We start from the raw sequence: 25166 nt of genomic DNA, 5'->3' as shown, positions 1-25166 counted from the left end.
AATTTTGACAATTTTGACAATTTTGACAATTTTGACAATTTTGACAATTTTGACAATTTTGACAATTTTGACAATTTTGACAATTTTGACAATTTTGACAATTTTACATTTTGACTTGACAACTTGGCGACTTGGCGACTTTTTGAATTTTAGACTTGATTTTAAGTTTTTTTTTGCATATTGTCCGTTCGAGGGTTAACTACCTCAAACACCCGTAAATTTCCACCGGAAACCCGGGGGTGACGTTCAAGAACGTCATCCGTCCACTGCTGCTGCTGCTGCCGGTGGCGGAAGAATAATTTATAACTGCAGCTGCACTCTCGTGACAGATAGAGTGAAAACAGAACCGGTGAAATTGTCGGAGGAATTTTTCCGTTGGTACTCACTTGAAGTGATAAGAAATTTATTCCCTATTGAAAAAGTTGAGGGAGATTGGAGAAGTTGCTGGGGAGGCCAAAAATTTGCAAGTTATTTGCGGTGGAAGGAGCAGGGTTGCCAGGAAAAAGTTAACCTGGAAATTTTGTAATTTGAAAAAAATGTCTTCAAAATAAAACAATTCAAATTTTTTTAATGACACAAGAAGAAAACAATTTAAAAAAATATTTGTAACAGAAAAGTTGATAATTTAATTATTAAAATTTTAATTTCCCAATTTCCCACCTTTTTCTTCACAGTCCCACCGGAGAAGCTGCAGATCGTGGACGCGACCGGCCACAGCATCCCCCACTACATCCTGGGGCCGTACAACGAGGGCGCGTCGGCCAACTTTACGTGCGTGGCCAGCGGAGGTGAGTTCATTTGGCGTTTAAGTTTTTGTCTTATCTGGCAACACTGGCAAAAGATAGGAGCACCTTTTTGATTTATGCTAGAACGGTTGATGTGGATGATTTTAGAACTAGTTTTTTTTACATATTTGTAAAAAATTTTGAATAATATTTGATCTTCAAAAAATAAACAATGCTTTGACAAATTCGTGACATTCGAGAACTTTATTTCAAAGATTTTTTTTTAGGAAAAAATGGTGTTGTTGATTTCCGATACAAAAACTTTCCAAACATTATTTGATTATTTTTTATTTATTTGTTTTGATGATCTGGCATCACTGAACTTAAATATGTTTATTTTTAAGATGGAGGCAATCCGGAGACAACGTAAATTTAACGAAACATTTTGCATTACAGGGTTGCCGGTTGCGACGTTACTGGCCATTCTTGAGAGAATTGCTCAGCTGAAGTCGGAGTTGGATTTTATTTCATAAATTTTGAAGAACTGGCAACCCTGCAGTGCAAATTGTTTGGTTAAAATTACGTTGTCTGTGGATTGGCCACACTCTAGGCTTTTTAATTTTTTTTTTCTAAGAAGTAAGTCTAACTGAAAAAGAGAAAGACACTCGATTAATCGTTGACACGAATCTTTAGAATGACCTTCATGGCTCAATTTGTTAGAGTGAAATCTAGCAAAGACACTTTTCATTGGTCCAAGTGGAACGACACCTTTCAAGTGGCAATCTCTTATTTTCTAGCTCTGTGTTGAGAAGTGAGTGTGCCATTGTTTTCGCCTCTTTGTGCCCTCTATCGCACTCAGAAAGAAGAGTGTGTGAGTAATGAAGCCACTTGTCACCGCTGGCCGATCAAGCGTTGCTTCTTTCTATTGTTTCAAGAGCATTGTTTTGTGTTGATTTTCAAGCTGAATTTAAAAGACGAAAACAACAAAAAAGCTTAACTTATGTTATTACATTAACTTCAAAAGAAGTACAAAAAGATCAACATCGTTGGCGATACACGTGGCAAGAAGCACTTAACGATTACACAAATAAGACTCACACACACCCAGAAAAAAACACACCCATACAAACACTGTCAAAATCAACAAAGAAGCCAGAGCAGTTTATTGCTTAATTGAAGTTCTGAGAAAGCAAAAGCGTTCGCTTAAACCAACATTCTCAAGTGGCAGGGCACGAGCCACAGACAACAACGCAGACGACAAAGCTCGAACTCGAAAAAAATAAAAAAATAAATTTGAAGTTTCACGTCCATTTGTCTAGGGGCCACCATCTTTATTTTGAAGCGTTTCGCTCCTCTTTGTTTTCCACGCGTTGTTTGCTTTATTTCTTTGCTCTTCGTCAGAGAAAGGCGAACACGTGTTTCCACGTGTGGCGAGCACGGTTACAGGGTGGGGAGGGGGTTTGCTTCACGGAATCGATTAGTGGGGGGAAAATCTTAATTATGTTTACCAAATGGATCGGAAAATTCCGCAGCAAGTGAAAATTCGCGCAAAGTTTCCCGTTTGTTTGTGGCTTTGGCTTTGTTTTATAATTTGAGACTACTCAGAAAAAAGATTATAAAAAAAACATATTTCTTTTCTTTAAATTTAATCCCACAATTTTTTAAGTCGGATTTGGTTTTAAACATATCTTGAATATATATTATTTTTCCTCATAATTTAAGATAAATTCAAAAACTTTGGCAACACTGCCAGATAAATTAAGAAGATTATCTAGTGCAATACCCGAGCAGTTGAAATTAACATGGCTATAACAAATTTTGGCATTAACATGGAAAACAACAATGCATAGAAAATATTGATTAAAGTTTTAGTGTCAAAACTTTCAGAAAATTTTGAGAACATTCTAGATTCAAAAAAACTGCCTACATTTGATAAAAATAAATCATATAATTTGGCTTTTTTCAACCGTATTCGTAATTTTTAAAATCTGATATTAGGTATCGATATTATTTTATAATATGTCTCTACAAATTTTCATTTATCAAATAAAATCAAATCAAACAATCAATTGATTGATTCTGCCATGTCTATCGTGCAAGCCACTGTTAAAACACGATTTTGATTCATGACATCCAAATATATCTTTAAATTATTGAACCAGTAATAAAAAAAAAATAATTATTATAAAGCCGAGAGATGTGTCCGTTTTCAATTTCCCAGAAAGATCTGCCAATGTTTTACCTCATAACTGAAAACGCGATAATTTTTGAAGCCACTTAACTTCGTAAATGGAATTTCGCAAGAATTCATTATCCCTTTGTTTTTCGTTTTGCAAACGGAGTGGTTGGTTACCGCTCGCAAATTAATTTCACGATATTGGTTTCATTATGGGCGAAAATGTTGGCTTTTTTCGATGGGAATTTCCAGTAAAACCATTTCGTTATGTCGCGGTGTAGTAATTGCAACATATTGCTTATACATCAGCTCAATCCATCATATTTACTCATTCTTCGCCAACTCACACAGCAGTTGCCGCGAACCCCCTTCGATTTGCGTAAAACATTATCCTAAGGGGTAATTTTGGTCCCTGATCACGAACTCGAGCGTCTTTTTTCGTTAACTTGTGACGGAGGGGCGGAACAACCCCTTCAATTTTTGAACATGCGAAAAAAGTGTTTTTCAATAATTTGCAGCCTGAAACGGTGATGAGATAGAAATTTGGTGTCAAAGGGACTTTAATGTAAAATTGGATGCCTGAATAGTTTCAAAAATTCTGCCATTTTTTGTTACTCGACTGTAAAAAATGTTGTAGCATGTCATTTTAAGGGAAATTGGATGTACTTTTCGAATCTGCTATAATCCACAAGGGTCATTTTGTCATTTTGACTAAAATTTTTCATTTTAAAATTTCGTTTTTTTTGCAGGGTTAGTTTAAAGAGTGTTCTACAAAGTTGTAGAGCAGACAACTACGAATTTTGTTTCATGTAAACATAATCGCAATTTTACGAAAAAAAAGTTATGAAAATGTTTCATTTTTTGTTTCTCTTTGTTTCTCAACTTTTTCAAAACTTATACTCTTAAAAATAATGCTGCAAGGTTACAAAAACACGAAATCTTAATTTGAAAAATTAAGATAGTTTTTCAAAAGTTATAAGACAAAAGGTTTTGGAAAAAGTCAGAAAAATCTAAATAGGGTGGTGTAAAATAACATTTTAAGGCTAATTTTGACATTTTTAGGGGGCTATATAAATATCAGAAAGGGACCCAGCACCTAAAGAAAGATCAAGTATCGGTTTAAATCATCATTTAAGGCAGTGGTTATCAGCCAGCTGAACATCGCGGGCCAATTTGACAATTTGCTCCGTAGTCCATAGTCCGCCTGTAGAATATAAATAAAATTTACCAATGTTGTAGAATTGAATAGTTTGACAATTCAACATTGCAAAACATCTTTTTCATTTGATTATTAAATGTAACTAATTGTTTTACAACATCAAAATTGTCCAAGTCACAACATTCTAGCATGATTCTGACAGAACCAGCTCTGTTTGAATATTTCGTGACTTGGCATTATCATTTGAAAACATGTTCTACATTCCACAACAATCACTTCTTTAAATATTTCATGTTTGAAAATTTTATTGTTATATAATTTCACTCGAAAAATAATTTATAATATTTTATTTAATATTTAAGAATTTTGTAACAGTTAATTATTTTTTAGTTTTGCACACACATTTGCACACACATTTGGAATATTGTATTATTGAACAAAATTAAAAAGGTTTTTTTTTATTATTTAATAACAATTTGTTTAAGGTCATTTTGTACCAAGTAAAATCAATTCATTATTTTAAATCAAAAATAAGAATGCATTAAAAAAACAAAAACTAAATCATAAACAAATATTAAAAAGATTTTTCTTTTATTTCTTTTTTGTAACGATGATAAAATTTAGTTTTAAAATTTAGCTCAAATTCATATTTCATAATTTCTAAACTCAATTTCTGACAAGTGTTATGCCAAGTGCCAACAAAAGCGTCATGTCAAAATTCAAAAACAATTCCGTTCGGTGAGTGAAACACTTTCACTGGAAAAATGTCCATCAATTCCAAACATGTGCTTTAACCCTCAACTGCCCAAATGTTTTTCTCGAATATTTTTATTTTTACCGTGTTCAGGAGGTCATTTTGAGCAACTTTTGTTCTACGAAAAACTTTACTTCTCTTGTTTTATGTTTTTCTTGTTTCATTTTTATTTTTTTAATTTGCATTTATCTTGTTAAGTTTATTTTTGATTTTGGTAGTATTTGGCCTACTCTACCACAGGGGTGACCAATGTATGGCCCGCGGGCCAAACGTGGCCCGTGAGGTGATTTTTTGTGGCCCGCGGACCCATTTTGAATAATCATGTTGATCAAATGTAAAGTGATTTAATACTTCTTAAAATAAAGGTTTATTTCAAACTGTTTTATGTTCTTTTTTTTATTCTGTGTTTATATAAAACTGATGATTTATCCATATTTTGATTCCCATTTTACGACATGAATATATTGTTCAAAAATCTTTCTAATTTAAACAATTTCAATTAAATAAGTAAATATCAAAATTATTTTTTATTAAATATTTATGGAAATGTTTATGAAACATTCAAATTTAACTTAGTTAGAAAACTGTAATAAAACCAACAATTTGAACATTACAAATTAATTTAAAAGTCATAATGACCCTTTCCATGAACTGTGTTCAAATTTACTTTGCACTTAGAAATCTTCCACCTCGGGATTCGAACTCATGACAGTTGGATAACGAATCTGATTGACTACCATCTCATTCAGACAGACAAAATTTACAAATTTCAATTGAAAATTAAGTGCAGTCAGCTGAAATCAATTTGAAATGCATTTCTCTGCGTTTCGAATCATGTTGAGCATGTTCGGGTTTAATCAAAAATAATTTGGATTTTAGTCAATTTTCGATGAACAGTTCTACAGATTTCATGTCGCCATTTTCAAATTTGAAAAAAAAAAACTTTAAAATTTCAATGACATGTACACATGTACATTCAATTAAAATCCTTTTTTCAAATAGCTTGAAAATTAAATCAACAAATCTGATGAAAAACTTTCATTTTCGAACGAAAATGTTCAAAAAATAACAGAATTTTTTTTAAAACTTCAAGTAATAGATATAATTTTTAGTCTTTTAAATGAAAATAACGCAATTTAATTTTTCATTATTTTTTTATTTGGCCCGCAAGCTCATTTGAGTTTGAAATTTCGCCCGGCATTCAAAAACTTAGAGCACCCCAGTTCTACCACCTCCTATCATTACATTTTGCCTGTTTACAATCACTTTTTCATTTTTTTTTTCACATTTTCTGCTATAGAATGGCACCATTATCATTAAAATTGTAAAAAATGCGTAGAGGCATAGTCTGGGACACTACACTACTAAAAATATAGAAAATGTTAGTAAAAAACACATTCATTACATTTCAAAAACATTGGCAAAGTCACATAAAACAAGTTTAACTTCCAACCCATAAATTTTCAAAAAAATTAAGGGTTCTTCTTTCCAATGCTTTTTAAAGATCAAAAATTGGTTGAAAAATTGATATTTGGCGATTTTTTAAATCGAAGCCCGTCTAAAGGCGATGAGGGTTAATTGATAGGACCCGTTTTTAGGTATTCGTACGGACAATCATTTTCAACATTTGTTGAGGCTATTTCTATTTTTTTAATTTTGATGGAATTTTCACGTAAAAAATGCAAAAACTCTTTTATAGTCTGAACTTGGTTCTGTCTCCTTATCGTATTCTTATTAAATTTCTTATTTTTGTTATCATGAAAAAATAGCATTAAAAATAAATTTAATTTTAAATTTTTTGTGTAAATATGCGTATTCGGCGCCGTCGCTCCGTGCCATAGTTTCATACAATTAGGAGCCCAGGGCTGCAAAGTGCTTGTAGCATTAAAAATAATTTAAATTTAAAATTTTACGAAAATCCATATTTAGAACTTTAAACTGCAACAACAACACTTTCCCTTGAACTTTGAAGCTAAAAATTTGGCCCTGAATTGAATTGTTATGAAAATTGGATTTGGATTGGGTGGATTCCATATTAATTTTAAAACCAGCTGCGGGCCGCGTTTGGTGACCACTGATATAAGGTATTTTTTCAAAGTCTATATGAGAAAAAAAAATCGTTACGATTTATACTTTTTTAAAGTTGTTTTAATTTCGCAAATTTCATCGTTCAATTTCAACTCATCAACGAAAATGTAATTATTTTGGATCTCAACAACTGCACAAATTTCACTTTCCAAGAACTCATTATCCCAATTGTGTTCTACAAATGGGTGCTCCCATCGGTCGGTTTCGTTTATTTCATAAAATTGGTTTCATTATACAGGCTTGCAACTGGTTTTGTGAATGGAAGTGCAATTAAAAACGAATTCTCATTAATTTTGTTTTTTGGATTCTGTGAACGATTCGTGCAACGAATCAGCAATAATCACTCAAATAATGGAATTTGTTTCTGAAATATTGGTTCAATGAACCTGTTCCCGAACACTGCTTTTAATTTCAGCGAACAAAGCAGCGCACATATTTCACGTCGCGCACCTAATCGGACATTATAGCGTGGATAAATCGAAATTAATTTTAATCACAATGGAGTCACTCCAGCTTTCACACGTGAGCGTGTTTTCATCACAAAGTCATAATAATTGATCGAGCTCTGGAATTTTTCCGAACCGAAGCTGTCAATTGAAGCCATCGCTGACTAATCATTAGCAATTATGCCTTCCCGCAAGCGCCATTACGCTGGCAACACTGCTGTAATCATGTGAGTGGGTGTGTGTGTGTGGAAATAATGTTATTGTTTTAATTTGATTTTTCCAATTCAATTTGTATTATGATTTATTTTTATTAAGTGCTTGGAAAAATAAATGGTGGTGGGTGAGGACTGAAGTGTGATAAATACAATAATTTAGTAAAAGGGTTTTTTTTTGCTATTGGTACTCATAATTGTTTTTTTAGCTTTGACACCTATTGATTACGTTAGGGTGATTTTAAAACTTTGATTTTAACTGAAAAGTTATTCAATAATGGGAACATAGTCACTGTCGTTTAGAAATAAGTTTCAACATAAATTGCTCCAAATATTTAAAAAACGGATGAACCACCCTAACCACACCCCTTCCCCCCACTTGGTCAATGCGGTGACGAACTAAATGACCAGAACTGGCCCCACCATGATAACAAAGCTATTAATTAAGCATTAAATAAGCCGCCTCTGTGTCCTTTTGCACTGGCGGCCATTAAATTTCAACCCGCGTTCAATGGTTAAATCGCATTTAAAAAGAAGCACCCAGAAAACCAGCGAGCACTAAAGTTGTTTTCATAATGGAAATTTTCAACCCAGCTGGACTGGGACCGTTCAACGAACTCACTTTTTCAGAGTGAGGCGATTTTTTGAAAATTTATTTTCACTCGCACACTGTTTGTTTTTTTTTTTTTTCGCCAATTTGATCTGTATAATTGAATTGACTGTGTCGCAAAAAGGGTCTTGTTTTTCATTGCAGCAAGGTTGCGCAAGCTCATGATATGATTTTATTTATTTGCACCAAATTTAATTATCTGTAAATGATGGAGCGTTTCAGGCCTGTGAGCGAGCGCTGCTGTATCTGCAGACGAAATTTATCGCAGAATTGCTGGAGACCGAGGTGTGGTTGCTTGAATTCGGGGATAATTTTTGACAATAGTTTTTAGTTTTACCAATTATAAGGAACATTACAGCTTTCATGTTATTCATGTTATTTTGTTTTTGTTTTTTTCGTTAGAGAAATAAACTTAAAATTTTAAAATTATTAATTACATGCTTTCATTGGACTGGCTGCATCTGTGTTAGATTTGATTAGATTAGATTAGATTAAAATTATTTATTACATTAAAAAATGCCTGCAAAAAACTAAAAACTTAAAAAAAGTCTTGTAGAATGAAGAATGCAAATTACAGAAGAGTTTATTTCTGAATTTCTTTGTGGTTTTTGATAAATATTTTCGGGAAAAGTCTTTAATCATTTGTTTGAGCAATTTAGCATTTACACCTGCCTAGTTGTTTTGCCATCATTGCTTTTGAAAATATTCGAGCATAGACAAAAAAAAATCATTTTGCCGAAAAAAAACTTTTTGCGGTACTGTACAACGGAATTTCACAAAAAATCCGTATACTTTGGATCGATCCCAAATATGCTAAACAGGATTTTGAACGTAGGAAATTGAATTCCAGAATGTTTTCAGTTGATAAGACATCTAATTCAATTGAAATTTTGAAGTTCTTTGATAGAAAATTTTGCGCCCTGATTTTTCGAACTGACTTTGAAGGGGGGGGGGGATTGGTGATAGTTGAGAATAATTAATTAAATTTGATTATTAAAATGAACTTAGAAAATATCTTAAACTGTTAAATCTTTAGTTTAAGTCATATTTTTAAGATGGTTTAGTAAATCATATTAGCAGCTTAGCAAATCTTTGATACATTTTTTCTACATTTTAAAAAGTGACAATATAATAACCATAACATTTTTTGTTATGGAGAAATAACTCCAACTGTTATTGGGATAATCGGATTAGTTGTTAAAATAACAAAAAAGAATAACTCAAAATGTTATTCGTCTGTTATTACAATAACAATTCAAGAACAAAATAAATCATATCGGCGAATAGCAAAACTTGTTATTCGCCGTTATGATTTTTTTTGTTATTGGATTGTTATTGTAATAACAGACAAATAACATTTTGAGTTATTCTTCGAACAAATCTTTGTTATTATTTTTTGTTATTTTAACAACTAATCCGATCATCCCAATAACAGTTGGAGTTATTCTTCCATAACAAAAATTGTTATTCCCAAGTTGTTTTGGCTTTCTATCAATATCAGACCAATAACAAATTTTGTTATGATAACATAAACTGTTATTAAACTCTTATGCAAAAATGGATTTTTCAAGAAGATTCCATAACACTCTCTGTAATTTTAACATTATTTGTTATTGAAATGGCATGAATTTTGTTATTACCGTCTGCCCGGGAAAGCATATCATGAAATTTTTAGTGTTCGGAAAAGGACGTTTAGGAATATTTTAATATTTAAAACCTTTATCCCTTAAAAACAATGCAAGATCATTTTTTCTAGGATATTAAAAAATATCTGGTTTTTAGGGAATATGCTGGTATTATTAACTAAAAACTCTGATGTTGTTTTGCTAATAACTCTTTTGTATTACGATCTTTTTTTTATAATAATTTGATTAAGCTTTACCAAATTAGCTTAAATCTAGTAAAGATGGACAAAGTAACAAAAAAAAAACTGTGTTCCCCTCTGTGGAGCGTGGGGTATTTCTATTTCCTGGGCTCACTTTTCTTATGGTTGTAGCCAAATTGCATTATATTAAATATTCGACATCTGTGTTTTTTCATTGTTGAGATAGATGTTGGTCTTTTAAGTTTGAGTCGAGACAATAAATTTCAATCAATATTTTCAATGGTCTAATTTTGTTTTTTTTTTAAACAAATAAAATACACCCATAAGAAAAAAAAAAGCTTCAAAATCGGTCAAATCGGATTTGCTCTACAAAAATGTTACCTTATATAACAGTTTTTTTCAAATTATACAAAACCAAGGTTGTAAGTCACTAAAATTATCGTCAATAATATCATCGTCTGATGATAACGATAATGGTTTGGTGTTATGGCAATCGTTATTTCGATAATTCTATCGGCGATAATCTTATCACCGATAATGGACGAAAACTCATTTTTAAAATCTTTCTAAAATCGATCATGTTAAATTTTCAATACTTTCACTAAGAATATATTGTTTGAAAATGTAGTAAATTTCAAAGTATGCATATGTACACAATATTGTTCACAAAACACCGTATTTTTTCGAAAAAAAAAATGGTTTGCTTTTTCACATTAATAGAGTTTTTTTTATATAAAAAATCTCAAATTACCGTATTTTTTCTAAAATACTCAAATTTTCTAAAAATGCAATGGGTATCAAACCATGCGAAATTTTGTAGGCTTTTTCACTTTATACAAGCTTGTTTTTTTTTTGTAAAATACTAAAATTTTCACAAAATATCGTCTTTTTTTTCGAAAATACTTATTTTTTTTAATATGCAATATGGGTATCAAACGACGCAAAATTTTTTGTGATATGAAACATACACAATTTGACTGTATGTATGAAGCATGCCAAATTTCGCTTCGTTTGATACCCATATTGCATATTTAAAAAATTTGAGTATTTTCGATAAAAATACGGTAATTTGTAAACTTATTAGTCTTTTCAAAAATAAAACTCTGATAAAGTGAAAAAATCACACAAAATTTCAATTTGTTTGATACCCATATTGCAAATTATGAAAATTTGATTATTTTCGGAAATATACGGTATTTTGTGAAAATTTTAGTATTTCACAAAAAAACAAGCTTGAATAAAGTGAAAAGGCGTAAAAAAATTTGCTTCGTTTGATATGTAAATTTGAGTACCTTAAAAAAAAGGTAAATTGTGATATTTTTTATATTTTCAAAAAAAATTCTATTAACGTGAAAAAGCAAATCAAATTTCAATTCGTTTGATATCCATATTGCACATTTTGAAAATGTGAGTATTTTTGAAAGATACGGTAATTTGTGAATTTTTTTGTATTTAATAAAAAACTCTTTCGCTTTCGCTTTTACTTTGAAACTTACAAGATTTTCAAAAAATATATTCTTAGTAAAAGCATTGAACATTTTATTAGATATGGTTGAATTAATCGATTTTAGAAAGATTTGAAAAATGAGTTATCGTCCATTATCCGCGATAAGATCACAATAAATGCATGAGGACAGTTTTTACGCAGAATCTGATTTACAGCAAAATGATGCGACTAGCGTTCGGGTGCATAAATTAGCTTGTCATTGATATCCTCGTTAATGGTTTTACAAAATGGACAATTATTTGGAAGAACACAATATTTTGACTAAAAAGTAGTAGTTTTTTCTGGTTAAAACAAAAAAAAACGAAAGACGTGGATGAAATAAGGTACATCATCAGCGTGTTTGTACGCAACTCCTGCACAATTATTCCATGAATCCAGGAAATCAACCTCAACTGCAACAGTTCTATCTATATGCTAAACTTTGCGTTGTGTAACATCTCAATTACAGGCTGACCGTGCGGTCCAGCAGTGGTGGTAAATACCTGTAAATATTCATAACATTTTCCTCCACCATCTCTTCCACCCCGCAGGTCGCCCAACGCCCACCGTCAACTGGTGGTACGACAACGAGATCGTGAACCACTCGTCCACGGTGCTGTCGGAGCGACGCGTCAAGAACACCCTCATCCTGAGCCGGCTCGAGCGGAAACACCTGAAGGCGGTCTTCACGTGCACGGCCTCGAACAACAACGTGACCAACCCGATCTCGGCCTCGGTCACCCTGGACATGAACCGTAAGTCCCACTCACACTCTCTCCCTCTCTTACGCGAATCTCGGATGTGTCAAAGAGCCCACCTCAGGAGCTCGGGCTTTCTGGGGGAATTTTGCGGTCAAAATGTGTTGAATTATGTATCGCTCGACAAATTGCCTTAATTATTGACTTTCCATGTGCCGTGCCATCTTCCTTGGAATTATTCCACTGATTTTCATTCATGCATGAACCGCAAGGGGAAATAAAAATATTCCAGCGAACATGCTTTTCGGGTGAAAGGAAAATTATGACGTGCTTCCGTTTGCAACCGTAAACTGAATCAAAGCGAAGAAATTTAATTGGAAATATAAACATCGTAGTATGCATTACCATGAACCAAATTATTGTTTTTCTCTAAAAACGGTAATGATCATTTTTATGTGTAATTCGTTATATCAAATTATTGGAAAATTCTGTGAATTCGACAATATTTTTCCGACTATTTTGAATTTCTACGATTTGATTAATGCAGCAATGTTTAAAATTATGAACCGAAGATAATAATTGTTTGCCCCCATTTCATTTTATTCTAATGGTAAAGTGTACAATAATCAAAACCGTTGCTCTAAATCTTCAGGGCTACAACAATATTTGTTTGACAGTTTTTGGAAACATACTGTCATGAAGGGTTGAAATGATGTTATTTGGCATTTTCCAAGTGTAAGTCGTGATAAGTAAAGAATAAAGCTCTAAAGCTTATCATTTGAATATTTTTAGCAAGTTTTATCATAAACATTAGACCAACAATGTGAACAAGGGAAATTGCAAATGATTTTCTACTAGAGGTGGGCAAAACCGCTCTTTTTTAGGAGCCGTTCATTTTCGTTCGCTAATTTTAAAGAACCGCTCTTTTGAACGGCTCTTTCGCTCTTTTTCAAAATATAGATGAAAAGGATATAAATTAAGAATGGTGTGATTTTTAAAGCTATATCACATTGAAATGATATAAATTATTTGAAAAAATAAAAATAACTAAAAAAAACAACATTCCTACTTAAAACTAAACGTTCGAATGATTTTTTTTTCTCAATCGTTCGAATGATTGAATGACATCCATACTTAAATCTAGGATTTAGGAGAAATTGCTATTAATTTTAAAAAGGTGTTTATTTCTGCCTAAAAATAATAAATGCTGATATATTATGTAGAGAAAATATTCTGTTAGCTTTTTTCTACATTCAGATTTGATCAATAAAGTCTATAAACACTGAAATTGGGCCGAAAATCAGGAGGCAAAAATATATTGTTTTCAAAAAACTTCAATATTTCAGCGAAAATTTAAGTGGAATCAACTGAAATCCATTTAAATGGATTCCCCTGCATTTAGAGTCATTTTTTGCACGTTTGTGCTATTTTAAAAATTATTTGAATTTTTAAAGTTTTCGATGTTTATTACGGCATTTTTTTTTCGCTGCAATTTTTGTTTTCGTCAAATCTTAGATTTTTTGAAAACAAATGATTGCAAAACAACTGAACTAGTGTAAAATGCATTTTAAAACACTTTTTGCATACAATTGTTGTAACTATGGATTTTTATTTCAATATTTATATTTTTTTTTATTTTTTGGGACAAAAATTTTGAAAAATATTTGCATCGGCCTAAGAAATTTAAAATGCTCAAATTTGTATTCGGGTAAAACTTTAATGTACGATCTGTTTAAAAAAATACGATTGTTTAAAAAATCATATACTTTTGCAATTTAAAAAAAAATGAAAACTGAACATAACGTCATGATTCGAATTCCCGGACGCTTCGAAACCCGGACACTTCAACTTGTTTTGTCAATTATTTGGATATAAGTTCACAATATGAATGTCAAAACTGTGTTATTTGATTTAGTTAGACATCAACATTCATTTAAAGTTTGTTTGAACGCTGTTGTTAATGCAAAAACAATTAAATAAAATAAAATTATAAGTTAACCAAAATTGCGAAACATTTCAACTGAAATATTTCATAGGCGTCCGAAGTACAGGGAAGGCAAAGCAGAAATTTTTGTTTTTGATTTCCTTAAATTCTAGCAAATTTTAATATAAACTATCGATTGTTTTGATGTTAACAGCTTATTTGAGACCTAAAGAATGCCATTCACTAACATTTCAGTCCAAATTTGTGCGATTCATAAGCAAAATCGAGTGTCCGGAATTCGAAGCAAAAGTGTCCGGATTTCAAATCAGCTTTTAACAGTGTCCGGGATTCGAAGCACAACAAGTCATTTTAATTTTCAAATTCTGATGAAAAATTGTTAGAAAATACATATTTTGCATGCATTCTTTTGAAACTGACTGTTTTTACTAAATCCTGATGATATTTCTACATTTCCAACATATTACATGATTTTTTGCCAGCTATAACAAAAATAATATGGTACTAAGTGTCCGGATTTCGAATCATGACGTTATGAGCTTGAAAACTATTCTTTGGTTTTCAAATATTGACAAAAATGCTATTGAGAGTCTTTTAATATATATTGATGAGAAAGTTGCTATAGACACTCCAATGAAATATGACGATTCAGTTCTAAAAATTTTCTGGAAATAGCCCCTCATTAACATACCGTTTTTACTTTAAAAAGTACATGTTGACAATGTTGGGATTATTTTTTATTAGCATTGAAATATTTGAAATTGTATTTTCAATCCTCAAAAACAAATTTAACACTACAACTTGCTGGAAATTCAATAAAATATATTTGAATATAACAAGTTAAAACATTATTCCATCTTGGAACGGTTCTTTCAAAAGACCGGAGTTTAAAAAAGAACCGCGGTTCTTTTTTTGTGAGCCATGGTTCGTTCGTTCTTTTTAATGAACCGGCTCTTTTAGCGGCTCGCTCTTTTTTTGCCCACCTCTATTTTCTACATATTTCAACAAAATACAGTATGCTTATTTCACAAAAGTGGTTTTTGATCACAAACTTTATTTCTAATAGCGATTTTTTTTAAATTAAATGTTCTTTGGTTTTGCCCTTTTTGTGACATTTTCCACTTAAGTTTCAATACAAATTTGACAGCTGCCCATACGAAAATGGTATCTAAATATCTTGAGAACGGAATTTCTGATGAATTCGGTGTCTTGGGAAAAGTAGTAGGTTGTCGGTAAGAACAATTCTGAAACAAATAGGAATACTTTGAAAAAGCTTTTAATCTTTTTATTTGTTTCACATTTTAAAACAATAAAAAAATAAAACTCATCAACATTTTCAGAAACATCATTTATAGAAAGTTGATTGCTCATTTATAGTCAAAAATAATTTATCAAAGCTGTAATTCATGATCAAAGTTCTGATAAGCCGCTAATATAAATAGACCAAAAAAGGGTATTTTTCCCCTACCTTCGGTTTTTATTAATTTTTATAAAGCATAAAATATTTGGCAGTGTTGCCAACTCTTTGGATTTTTTACTGCATTTATGCGGTTGCAAATATTTTTTAAAGTTTATGGCCCTTAAATCTGATTGGTGTCGAGGGGGGGGCGGCAAAAAATAAAAATTTAAATAACAAGCTATCGTCTTAAAATTTTAATAAAAAAAGTGTTTTAAAGTGCATTTTACACTTGTCCCGTTGTTTTGCAATCATTAGTTTTCAAAATGTCCAAGATTTTTTTTTCGCCGAAAAAAAAAACTTTTTGCGGTGCTGTACATTGGAACTCCACAAAAATCGAAAATATTTTTGATCGGTCCCAGACATGCTAAATATGATTTTAAACGCAGGAAAATGGATTTCAAATTGTTTTCAGTTGGTTAGACTTCTATTTCCTTTAAAATTTAGAAGTTTTTAGAAAAATAAATGATTTGGCCCCCGAATTTTTCGAACCGATTTTGAAGGGGGGGGGGGGGGGGTGACATAAACTTTGAAAAATATTTGCAATGGCCTTAATATATTTATAAATAAAATATATAAATAAAAATGATTTTGTTTAGAACGAGCTCAAAATATTTGGCAGCGTTGCCAACTTTTTTTAGGTGTTTTACTGCATTAAACATATTTGTTATTTTGCAAAAAAAACTTTTTGCGATACTAAACATCAAAAATTTTCAAATATTCAAAAGATTTAAAAAAAAACCCAAACACGCAAAAAAATATTCTAAACGCAGGGGAATGCATATTAAATTGATGCTTAAAATTTATGAAAACAAACATCTTTATGCATGTTTATAATGTGGAATTGACTCAGGAACACGAATATCACTAAAGGAAAAAGTGTCTATTTTAGAGTGTTAAACTGCCTCACCCTAAGCGTTATCAGTCTCAGATGGTAGCCCCAGATGTCCCCCCTACAAGCTCCAGGTCGAATCAAGCTGATATCTGGACGGAACATTTTTTTAGTTGAGTTTGAAAATTGTGCTATTTTTCACTGAAATGCTGATAACTTTCTTTAGATTTTACGAATTGGGATGCTTCATCCGCATTTTGTTACACTTTTCAAGCCCTTTAAGATGCATTTTGAATATTGTTATTTAAAGTCTTCAGAAATACCGTTCTCAAGCAGATAGATGACTCCAATATCTGGAATTTCAATTAAATTAAAAAATTACATAGTTAAATCACATTTTTCAATAATAAATAATTAGGCTCTAACATATTCGAGCGCCTAACAGTATCAATATCGTACAATTTGGTATGTTTGACCAAATATAAAAAATAATAAAAAATAAAAAAATGCTTATTCAAATTCTGTGGTAAAATTGCATAGAAATTTATTTTTATTTTTTTATTACTTTATAATTTTTTTTGAACATCTCGACAACACAGTTTTTCAACCCTTTTAAATTTGCACTGGTTTATATAGAATGTAGAATGTTATCTGTCAGCCTTTGAAATTACGTCCGTTTTGGTCAATTCAATGACGTAAAGAAATCTCAATTTTGCCCGGACGGGAAGGGGTTAAATATTTTAATATAACTGTTCGCAAAATCCAAATTTTAATGGAGACTTGTAAGGATGAACCAATGATGCAAAATGGCTCCTTTGTACATATTTTACCATAACAAATTATTTGAAAAATTAAGTTGGAGCAAAAAAAGGTTGCCTTTTATGTTTTTTTTGTCATTTGTCATGAATTTTATTCATTTATTTCTCACGAATGAAAAAAAAAAAACAATATTTGGATATTCCGTTCCAAATCCAAGAAAAACTCCGCAAATAAATACAAAAAACTTTTCAACTCACCTAACCTTAAAGGTGTTACCTTGGTGACTCTACTCCACATCCTTCCAAAGGTCGCTTTTGTCGCACCGCAGCAGCCAGGTTTACATTCGCGACCCAATTTGCGCAATTAATTGCCTCTCCGAGAAGGAGCGACTTTGACAGCGAAAAACAAAACTGCTGCAGTCAACTGAAGAGCCGTCAATGACAATGACGGTGAGAATGGCGACGACGATGATGATGGCTGTACTTAATTACATCTTGGCTGCTTCGGTCGTCAGTATTGTCGTGAAAATGACACAACGGTCAGAGATGGAAAAAACGAGCAAAAATGTCATAAAAAACCTATTTAATCAAACATGACCAAAGAAAATGATTTCTGTTTTTCGAAAATTATTTAAATCCAATTTAAAAAAAAACTTAGTTTTCTCTAAATTTGACAAGATTCGTCTCGAATAAATTTCCATCACTGAATTTCTGTTTTGCATTGTTTTACTTACCGAAAATTAAAACCAAGCACAAAAAAACAAAAATGCTTCCACGAAAAGCTCAACTTTTATCTCCCTTGATGACTGCGGCAGAGTTTTATTGGCTTCATTTTTGTCGACATTTTCCTTGACGCTTTTTTTTTTAACATCGACTTTTTCTCCCCCCTCAGAAAAAGTTGCCCCCACGCATTTTGTGACGCGATTTGGCGTAGGTGGGGCTCATCTCCCGGTGGAAGAAAGTTTTTGCAGACGGTTCAGCTGTGTGCTGCTTTATAATTGCGTGCTATTATTACACTGTGATCGTTTTGCGGTGGCCTGAAACCTGGTTCGGTTTCTATAGCGAACTTTTAGGAGGAGGTCAAATTTGCTTTGAAATGTTTTGGGAGTTCGAGCTTGTTTGCGCTGAAAAGTTGTAATTAGAATTTTAAGTGATTTATCAAATAATGCGCACCGGGAGAGATTCTTCGAATTTGGAAAATTTAAGAACAACGTGATCAAGGGAAATGATACGAAAGGCAAAATGATATCAACTTGGTCCGATAAACATTGACTCACTTTGCTGACGCATTAAAAAAAAAAAAAAAAATGACGCGAATTATTATCATTTCGAAAAGATGGTGTGTTATGACATCCATAATTCGATAAGTAACACTCACTGGTTGTAAACAAATAGAAATCTTGTTTCCAAATTCGTTAAAATTGTTTTCGATTTCAAAATCGCCACCTTGTTCCAAATTTTGAAGATAAATTTCATCAATTTTGGACAGCATGTCATGTATATGATAAAAAATTTCGTGTTTCAAGTCTGATTTAAAAAATGTTAAGGCAAAATGTTTTTATGTTTTTTTTTTTCATTACAGTCATGATATGTAGTATCAATAATTTTCAAAATATCAATGGAGGTTGGAAAAAGAACTTAACTTTTAACTTTTTTGTCTTTAATCGATCCCAAAATTAAAAGTGTGTAAAAATTCAATAAGTCTATATTTGATTTGATTGAAAATACGTAAATAAATAAGCATTACACAGTGCATTATGTATACTTCACGATCATTTTCTATTTGTGATACACTGACAATTTCAATAGTAGTTATTACCTTTGCTGACCCATATTTTTTTAGGAAAATTCTGAAGGGAGGAGGGGGGGATCGAACATTTGAAATAAAATTTGTAATGGCCTTAGAAAATAGAACAAAAATGCAAAACAAAACAGTTCTTTGTGATATACTTTGTTTGAACCAAACTTTTCTTTGAACATTTTTCATTCAAATCTGAAAAAAACACAGAAAAAAAAACGAATTGTCATGTGGAATTTTGTTTTTATTTTTAAAGAGCACAAAAAACTAAAACAGCACTGATAACCTTATTTAGTATCGTAATTACACTTAGGCTATTGCGAATTTCATTTAAAGTTTATGTTAGGAGAGTAAAAAAGGTTGATTATTTATTTTTATTTGTAAATACTACCACAATTGATTGTAATATACTTAAAATATATTTTTGAATAATTATTTTCAATCATAAAGCTCACCTTTAGATTATTCGCTAATTTTAAATTTCGGGACCATTTTTTTAAATTTTCTTTCATTGATTTATATAGCTTTGGACTTAATTTATTTTCATTAATTCAATAATATTTGGCAAATTTTCGCTAGAAGCATTACTGTAATAATGTTTAAAGCATTTTATGATACTTATTGCTTTAAAATTTTGAAAGTTGGGATTGGACTTTTTTTATTTCGTCCCCCTCTGACCTTGACCAGAGCCGAGGGACAGCAACTGTAAATAACCATTGTACCAACGTTACCTAAATATGAAAAAAGTGATTTGTGGTTATTTTTCATTTATGAAATGTAGGTACATTTAAAATACTGGCAATAAAAGGATCTGCAAATATTCAACAAAAAAAATATAATGATGATTTAAGCAAAGAAATAAAAAAAAAAATTGTAAGGTAAGTTTATTTGTTTAAAAGCGATAACATACTTATTTCCATAAAACATTAATTTGTAATTTAGTTCAAAGTATCAATAATATGAAAAATATGATATTTAGTAAGGTTGTTAATCGAAAAAATTGTCGTAAATAATATTAACATCAGACGATAACGCTAATGTTTATCGTTATCGTTATTTCGATAATTTTATTGGCGATAATGTTATCGCCGATAATGGACGATAACCCTTTTTTTAAATCTTTCTAAAATCGATTAATTCAACCAAATTATGTTAAATTTTCAATGCTTTTACTGAGAATATATTTTTTGAAAATGTAGTAAGTTTCAAAGCATAAATGTTTACTCAAAATTGTTCGAAAGATTCCGTATTTTTTTCAAAAATACTCAAATTTGCAATATGGGTATCAAACGAAGCGAAATTTTGTATGTTTCTTTTACTTTATTTAAGTATTTTTGTAAATTACTAAAATTCCCACAAATTACCGTATTTTTTTCTAAAATGCATAAATTTTTAAAATATGCAATATGGGTATCAAACGAAGCGAAATTTTTATACTTTATTAGATTTTTTTTTTTGAAATATTCTAAAATTTACACAAAATAACGTATTTTTTTAAATACACAAATTTTCAAAATATGCAATATGGGTATCAAACGAAGCAAATTTTTTATGCTTTTTTCACTTTATTAGATTTTTTTTTTGGAAAATTCTAAAATTTTTACAAATTAACGTATTTTTTTCAAAAATACTCAAATTTACAAAATATGCAATTTGGGTATCAAACGAAACGAAATTTGGTTAGCTTTTTCACATTAATAGAGTTTATTTTGAAAATATATTTTTTTCCGCAAAATACCGTATTTTTGCGAAAGTACTCAAATTTTCATAATGTGCAATATGGGTATCAAACGAAGCGAAATTTTGTAAGCTTTTTCTCATTTATAAAGTTTTTTGGCAAAATGTTTTTTTTTCACGAAATACCGTATTTTTTTTTAAATGACCAAATTTTCATTATTTGCAATATGGGTATCAAACGAAGCGAAATTTTGCATGCTTTTCTACTTTATTAGAGTTTATCTAAAACTACTAAAATTTTCGCAAATTACCGTATTTTTTCGAAAATATTCTAATTCTCAAAATATGCAATATGGGTATCAAAAGAAGCGAAATTTTGCATTATTCATATTTTGCTTCAATTTGTGTATGCTTCATATCATAAAAAAAATTGCGTCGTTTGATACCCATATTGCAAATTTTATAAAAATTGAGTATTTTCAAAAAAAAAATGTTATATTGTGAACTAACTAAGAACTATCGTTATCGTTATCGAGCCTCGAAAATTTTATCGTGAACAACCTATTAAGTTTTTGGGCTTGCCAATCCAAGCCACTTTGTCTAAGACACCAATATTTTTTTCTCGCAATCTACACCTTCTACGACTTAATTTGGAGCAAACCAAACCAAACCAGTTTTTAAAACGTAGCAATTTCTTAAAAAGTGTCCACGTGGTTTATGTGTGGTCCCTTTCAATCTGACCGTATATCTGACTTTTAATGTTTTTAGACATTTTTTTTATAAACGTCGTCTGGAATTCAAATTGATTTCACAGTATTTTAGGATTTACTTCATCTTAATCTTATGGGAATCAAATCATGTTAGCTCAATTATCTCCAAACTATTAGCTCCAGATTTCCCCAACAGAAATTAAAGCCCACAGGCCCCGGATAATTTCGCCTCTGTTAAAACCTCAAATCACATCACATTACCCCGTTTCTAACCAGCTTCAGTGATGCTGCCATCTTCCGGTGCTTAATTTTCCTCCAGCATCCCGTGCGACCTCCACCGCGACATTTTAAGTGCCTGGACCAATACCGTCGTCGTCATCTTGGTTGCCACCGCGAAGGCATTTCCGCAATCACAGTCCATAAAAACAAGACAAGTTCAAGAAGTCTGGCTGCACCTTCTCCAGGACCAGAACCATCACCGTCGTCGTTGGACGGTGCCAAGAAATGCCAAGCCCATTAAGTCGAAGATGACGACGACGACCTCTTTCGCCTCAAAGGCCCCCTCTCGGTTGCGGTGGCTGCCAACTTTTCGAATATAAAACGGATAATTTATTCATAAATAATAACTTTATTAGGGAGGTTGGGAGAAGGGTGGGAGTCTTGGGAGGCACCCATCATAACCAGAAGCACCACGGTGGTGAAGACTCGATGATGGGCAGGAGGCCTACTCCTCCTTCTCGTTTGGGTTGGCCAGGACGAAAAGGAAGGCCCAAGAAAGTGCGTGCACGGTGGGCTCATATTTGAAATGGAAAATTCATAACAAAATTTTCTGAAAATTTTGGAAAAAAATGGTTCAGCGTAAAATTATTGTTTTTAAAAATTAATTAAAAAAAAAATTTCAAGCACACCGCGCGAGCGTCCTGCCGCGTTACAGATGAAGACGCGTGATGACGGCCTGAGATGATGATGATGGTCCTGATGCTGCGGGATGCTGATTTGATTAATTTCTTCGCTAGTGCCGCGCGTTCGCTCTGCCTTTCATCACGGGGGCAGGATGACGACGACGAAAGGCTAAGATGGCGCCACCCCGTCACCATTCTCGCCGCGGGTGGTTGAGAAATTGCTTATTGCTGTTTTCCTCACAAAATAGAAAACTAGCGCTCAAAATGGGGTAGGATGACCTGGTTCTTAATATGTTTTTAAATATACTATGAAGGTTTGAATCGAAAAAAGCAATTTTTTTTTCAACAAATTTGTTTTAAAACTCAAATTTCACTTAGAAAAAAAAAAAAAAAAAACAAACATCCCAACGATTGATCTGGTTTATATTTAAAATTATTAAAAATTCCGATTTTCATTTTTAAACATGAAACATTCGTGAAATTTTCCGATCTTTCCGAAAACAATATTTTCTTTCTTTTTTAAATCAAGACTTATATTTCAAAAAGGCCAAACATTCAATATTACAACCTTTTAAAATGTTAGTCTTGATTCAACATCAATTTTCCTGTTGTTAAACCATTGCATGTCAATATCTTAGCAACTTAAAGTCGTATCAACAATGTTCAAAAAAGCAAAATATTGAAAATTTTATTAACTTTTCATAAATATTTTTTCAAAAAGTTGGCAAACATGGGCACTTATTTTGAAAAATTAATAACTATGTCTATTTTCAAAAAAGTTACTTTTAAATGGCTATAACTTGAAAACGGTGCACTTTTTCAAAATTTCACTGAAATACTTTTTGATTGCAAATTCGATTTTTTTTAAATCAGTATTGATTCAAAAAATCATAACTCGGTCAAAGATGTTTTGCCCGTTTTGGAAATTTCTGAAAAGTTGGCATTTGATATCCCCTAAAACATATTATAAAATAAAAAAATGTGTTTTTTTGCAAATCATGTTTTAGTGACAAAAAGTGAAATTAAAAATCATCATTTTTTTATTTACCGTGTATCTTTTTTTTTCAGTGTAGTCCTTATCCATACCTACAACTTTGCCGAAGACACCAAATCGATCAAAAAATTCCTTCAAAAGATACAGATTTTTGAATTTTTATAAAACATTTCTGTATGGACAGCTGCCAAATTTGTATGGAAAATTATATGGACAAACTAATGATGCAAAATGGCTTCTTTGAACATACCGAAAGCACCAAAAAAGTTTCAGCCGGATAAGAAAAAAAAATATAAAAATTTATATTTAAATTTAAAAAAGACCGATTTCGTAGAGAATTGTTCAACAAGAAAAACTTAAAACAAGAAGAGATAAATTTTTCGTAGAACAAAGTTGCTCAAAATGACCTCCTGAACACGGGAAAAATAAATAAATTCGAAAAATAATTTGGGCAGTAGAGGATTATGCAACCAATTCATGAATTTCCTGAATAATTGTAAAAAAAATATCTGTTATGTATATATTCAATTTCGTGATTTTCAAATTTCTTAAATTTTATTAAAGTATTTGATTTTTTATTTTTCTCGATTTTTTAAATTTCTTTAACTTTGAAAGTTTATTGATTCCTGGATTTCTTTATTTTTAATATGTTTGTTTCATTTCTTTCATTTGATTAATGCGATTTTGTTCGAATTTGCAAACAATTATAACATTTCCTTATAAAGTACGTTTGAATTTTTTTTATGTTACAAATTGCATGGATTTCCAGAAATTGAAAAATAGATTTTTTTTCAATTTCTGGAATTCCATTGATTTGTTTAAAGTTTTAAATTTTATTTTTTTTGTAAAATTTTGAAAACTTTCAAAACTATACTTTTCGTATGGTCATAAGAAAATTTTTTCATCATTAACTTAAAAAAACATATTTTTTCAATTAAATTTCTAAATTTCTTATAAATTATCGATATTTTAAATATAGTAAATTATATTTTTTTAATTCTTTGTTAGGCTGTTGCAAATATTTGTCAAAGTTTATTTCCATGAAAATAGAAGTCTAATCAACTGAAAACAAGCTAAAATTCATTTTTCTACAATCATATGATAATCATATTAAGCATGTTTAGGCTTGTTTAAAAATGTTTTGAATTTTTATGAAATTCCAATGTACAAATACCGCAATAATATTATTTTTCGCATAAAAATAAAATTTTCGTCAAAACGTAGATATTTTGAAAACTTATGATGGCAAAACAGCCGGACAAGTGTATAATGCATGTTAACACACTTTTTTCATTAAAATGTTGAAACCATTTCTCGTAATCTCAATTTTCATACTTTTTGTTTTATTTTTTTGCCCCACCCCCCTCGTTTTTGGTCAGAGTCGAGGGACATAAACTTCAAAAATTATTTGCAAAGGCCTAACTTAATTTTTTTTTAAATTCAACTTCGAAATTTCTAAAAATTCTTCGTGTTTTAAATTTATTAAATTTCATTTTTTTAGTTCTAATTGCAAACAAACTTTAGACATTTTGGTAAAGTACGCTAAAATTACGTTTCTAAATATCATAAATTTCTTGGATTTCTTTCTTTTTAATGATTATTTTTATTAATTTCATAAACTTTATAAAATTATTTGAATTTTTTGAGTTTTACTTAATTATTCAAATTTCTTAAATTTCTTAAATTTCTTCAATTTATAATATTTTTAAATGTCAATAATTTCTCGTTTATTTAAATTTCATGTTTTTTTTAAATTTCTTTTATTTGCGCATCCCACGAGCAAATATTTTATTGATGCTCGATTGATGCTATGATTTTTAGCTTGAAAAACACATCAAACATGATTAAAACATGGATTCTATGACTTTTTTTTAGATAACACCTTTTTTATTTTTCCTGTTTCCCGGAAAATTCAAAA

At 30.9% G+C, this 25166-nt stretch overlaps 1 protein-coding gene across 4 annotated transcripts in view; it reads left to right on the top strand.

The window, feature by feature from the left end:
• The window catches only part of LOC120417046 (nephrin), a 392997-nt gene that overhangs the window by 280689 nt on the left and 87142 nt on the right, over nucleotides 1-25166 (top strand). For all 4 annotated transcript variants that reach the window (XM_039578999.2, XM_039578995.2, XM_039578998.2 and 1 more), the window contains exons 4-5: nucleotides 675-788; nucleotides 12033-12236. In XM_039578999.2, coding sequence (XP_039434933.1) covers nucleotides 675-788; nucleotides 12033-12236 — 318 coding nt within the window. The remainder of the gene's footprint in view (nucleotides 1-674; nucleotides 789-12032; nucleotides 12237-25166) is intronic.

Source organism: Culex pipiens, chromosome 3 (assembly GCF_016801865.2).
Source record: "Culex pipiens pallens isolate TS chromosome 3, TS_CPP_V2, whole genome shotgun sequence".
In the NCBI taxonomy this organism is placed as follows: domain Eukaryota; kingdom Metazoa; phylum Arthropoda; class Insecta; order Diptera; family Culicidae; genus Culex; species Culex pipiens.
The sequence above is the reverse complement of the archived record's forward strand: the minus strand, read 5'-3'. Positions and strand labels throughout refer to the sequence as shown.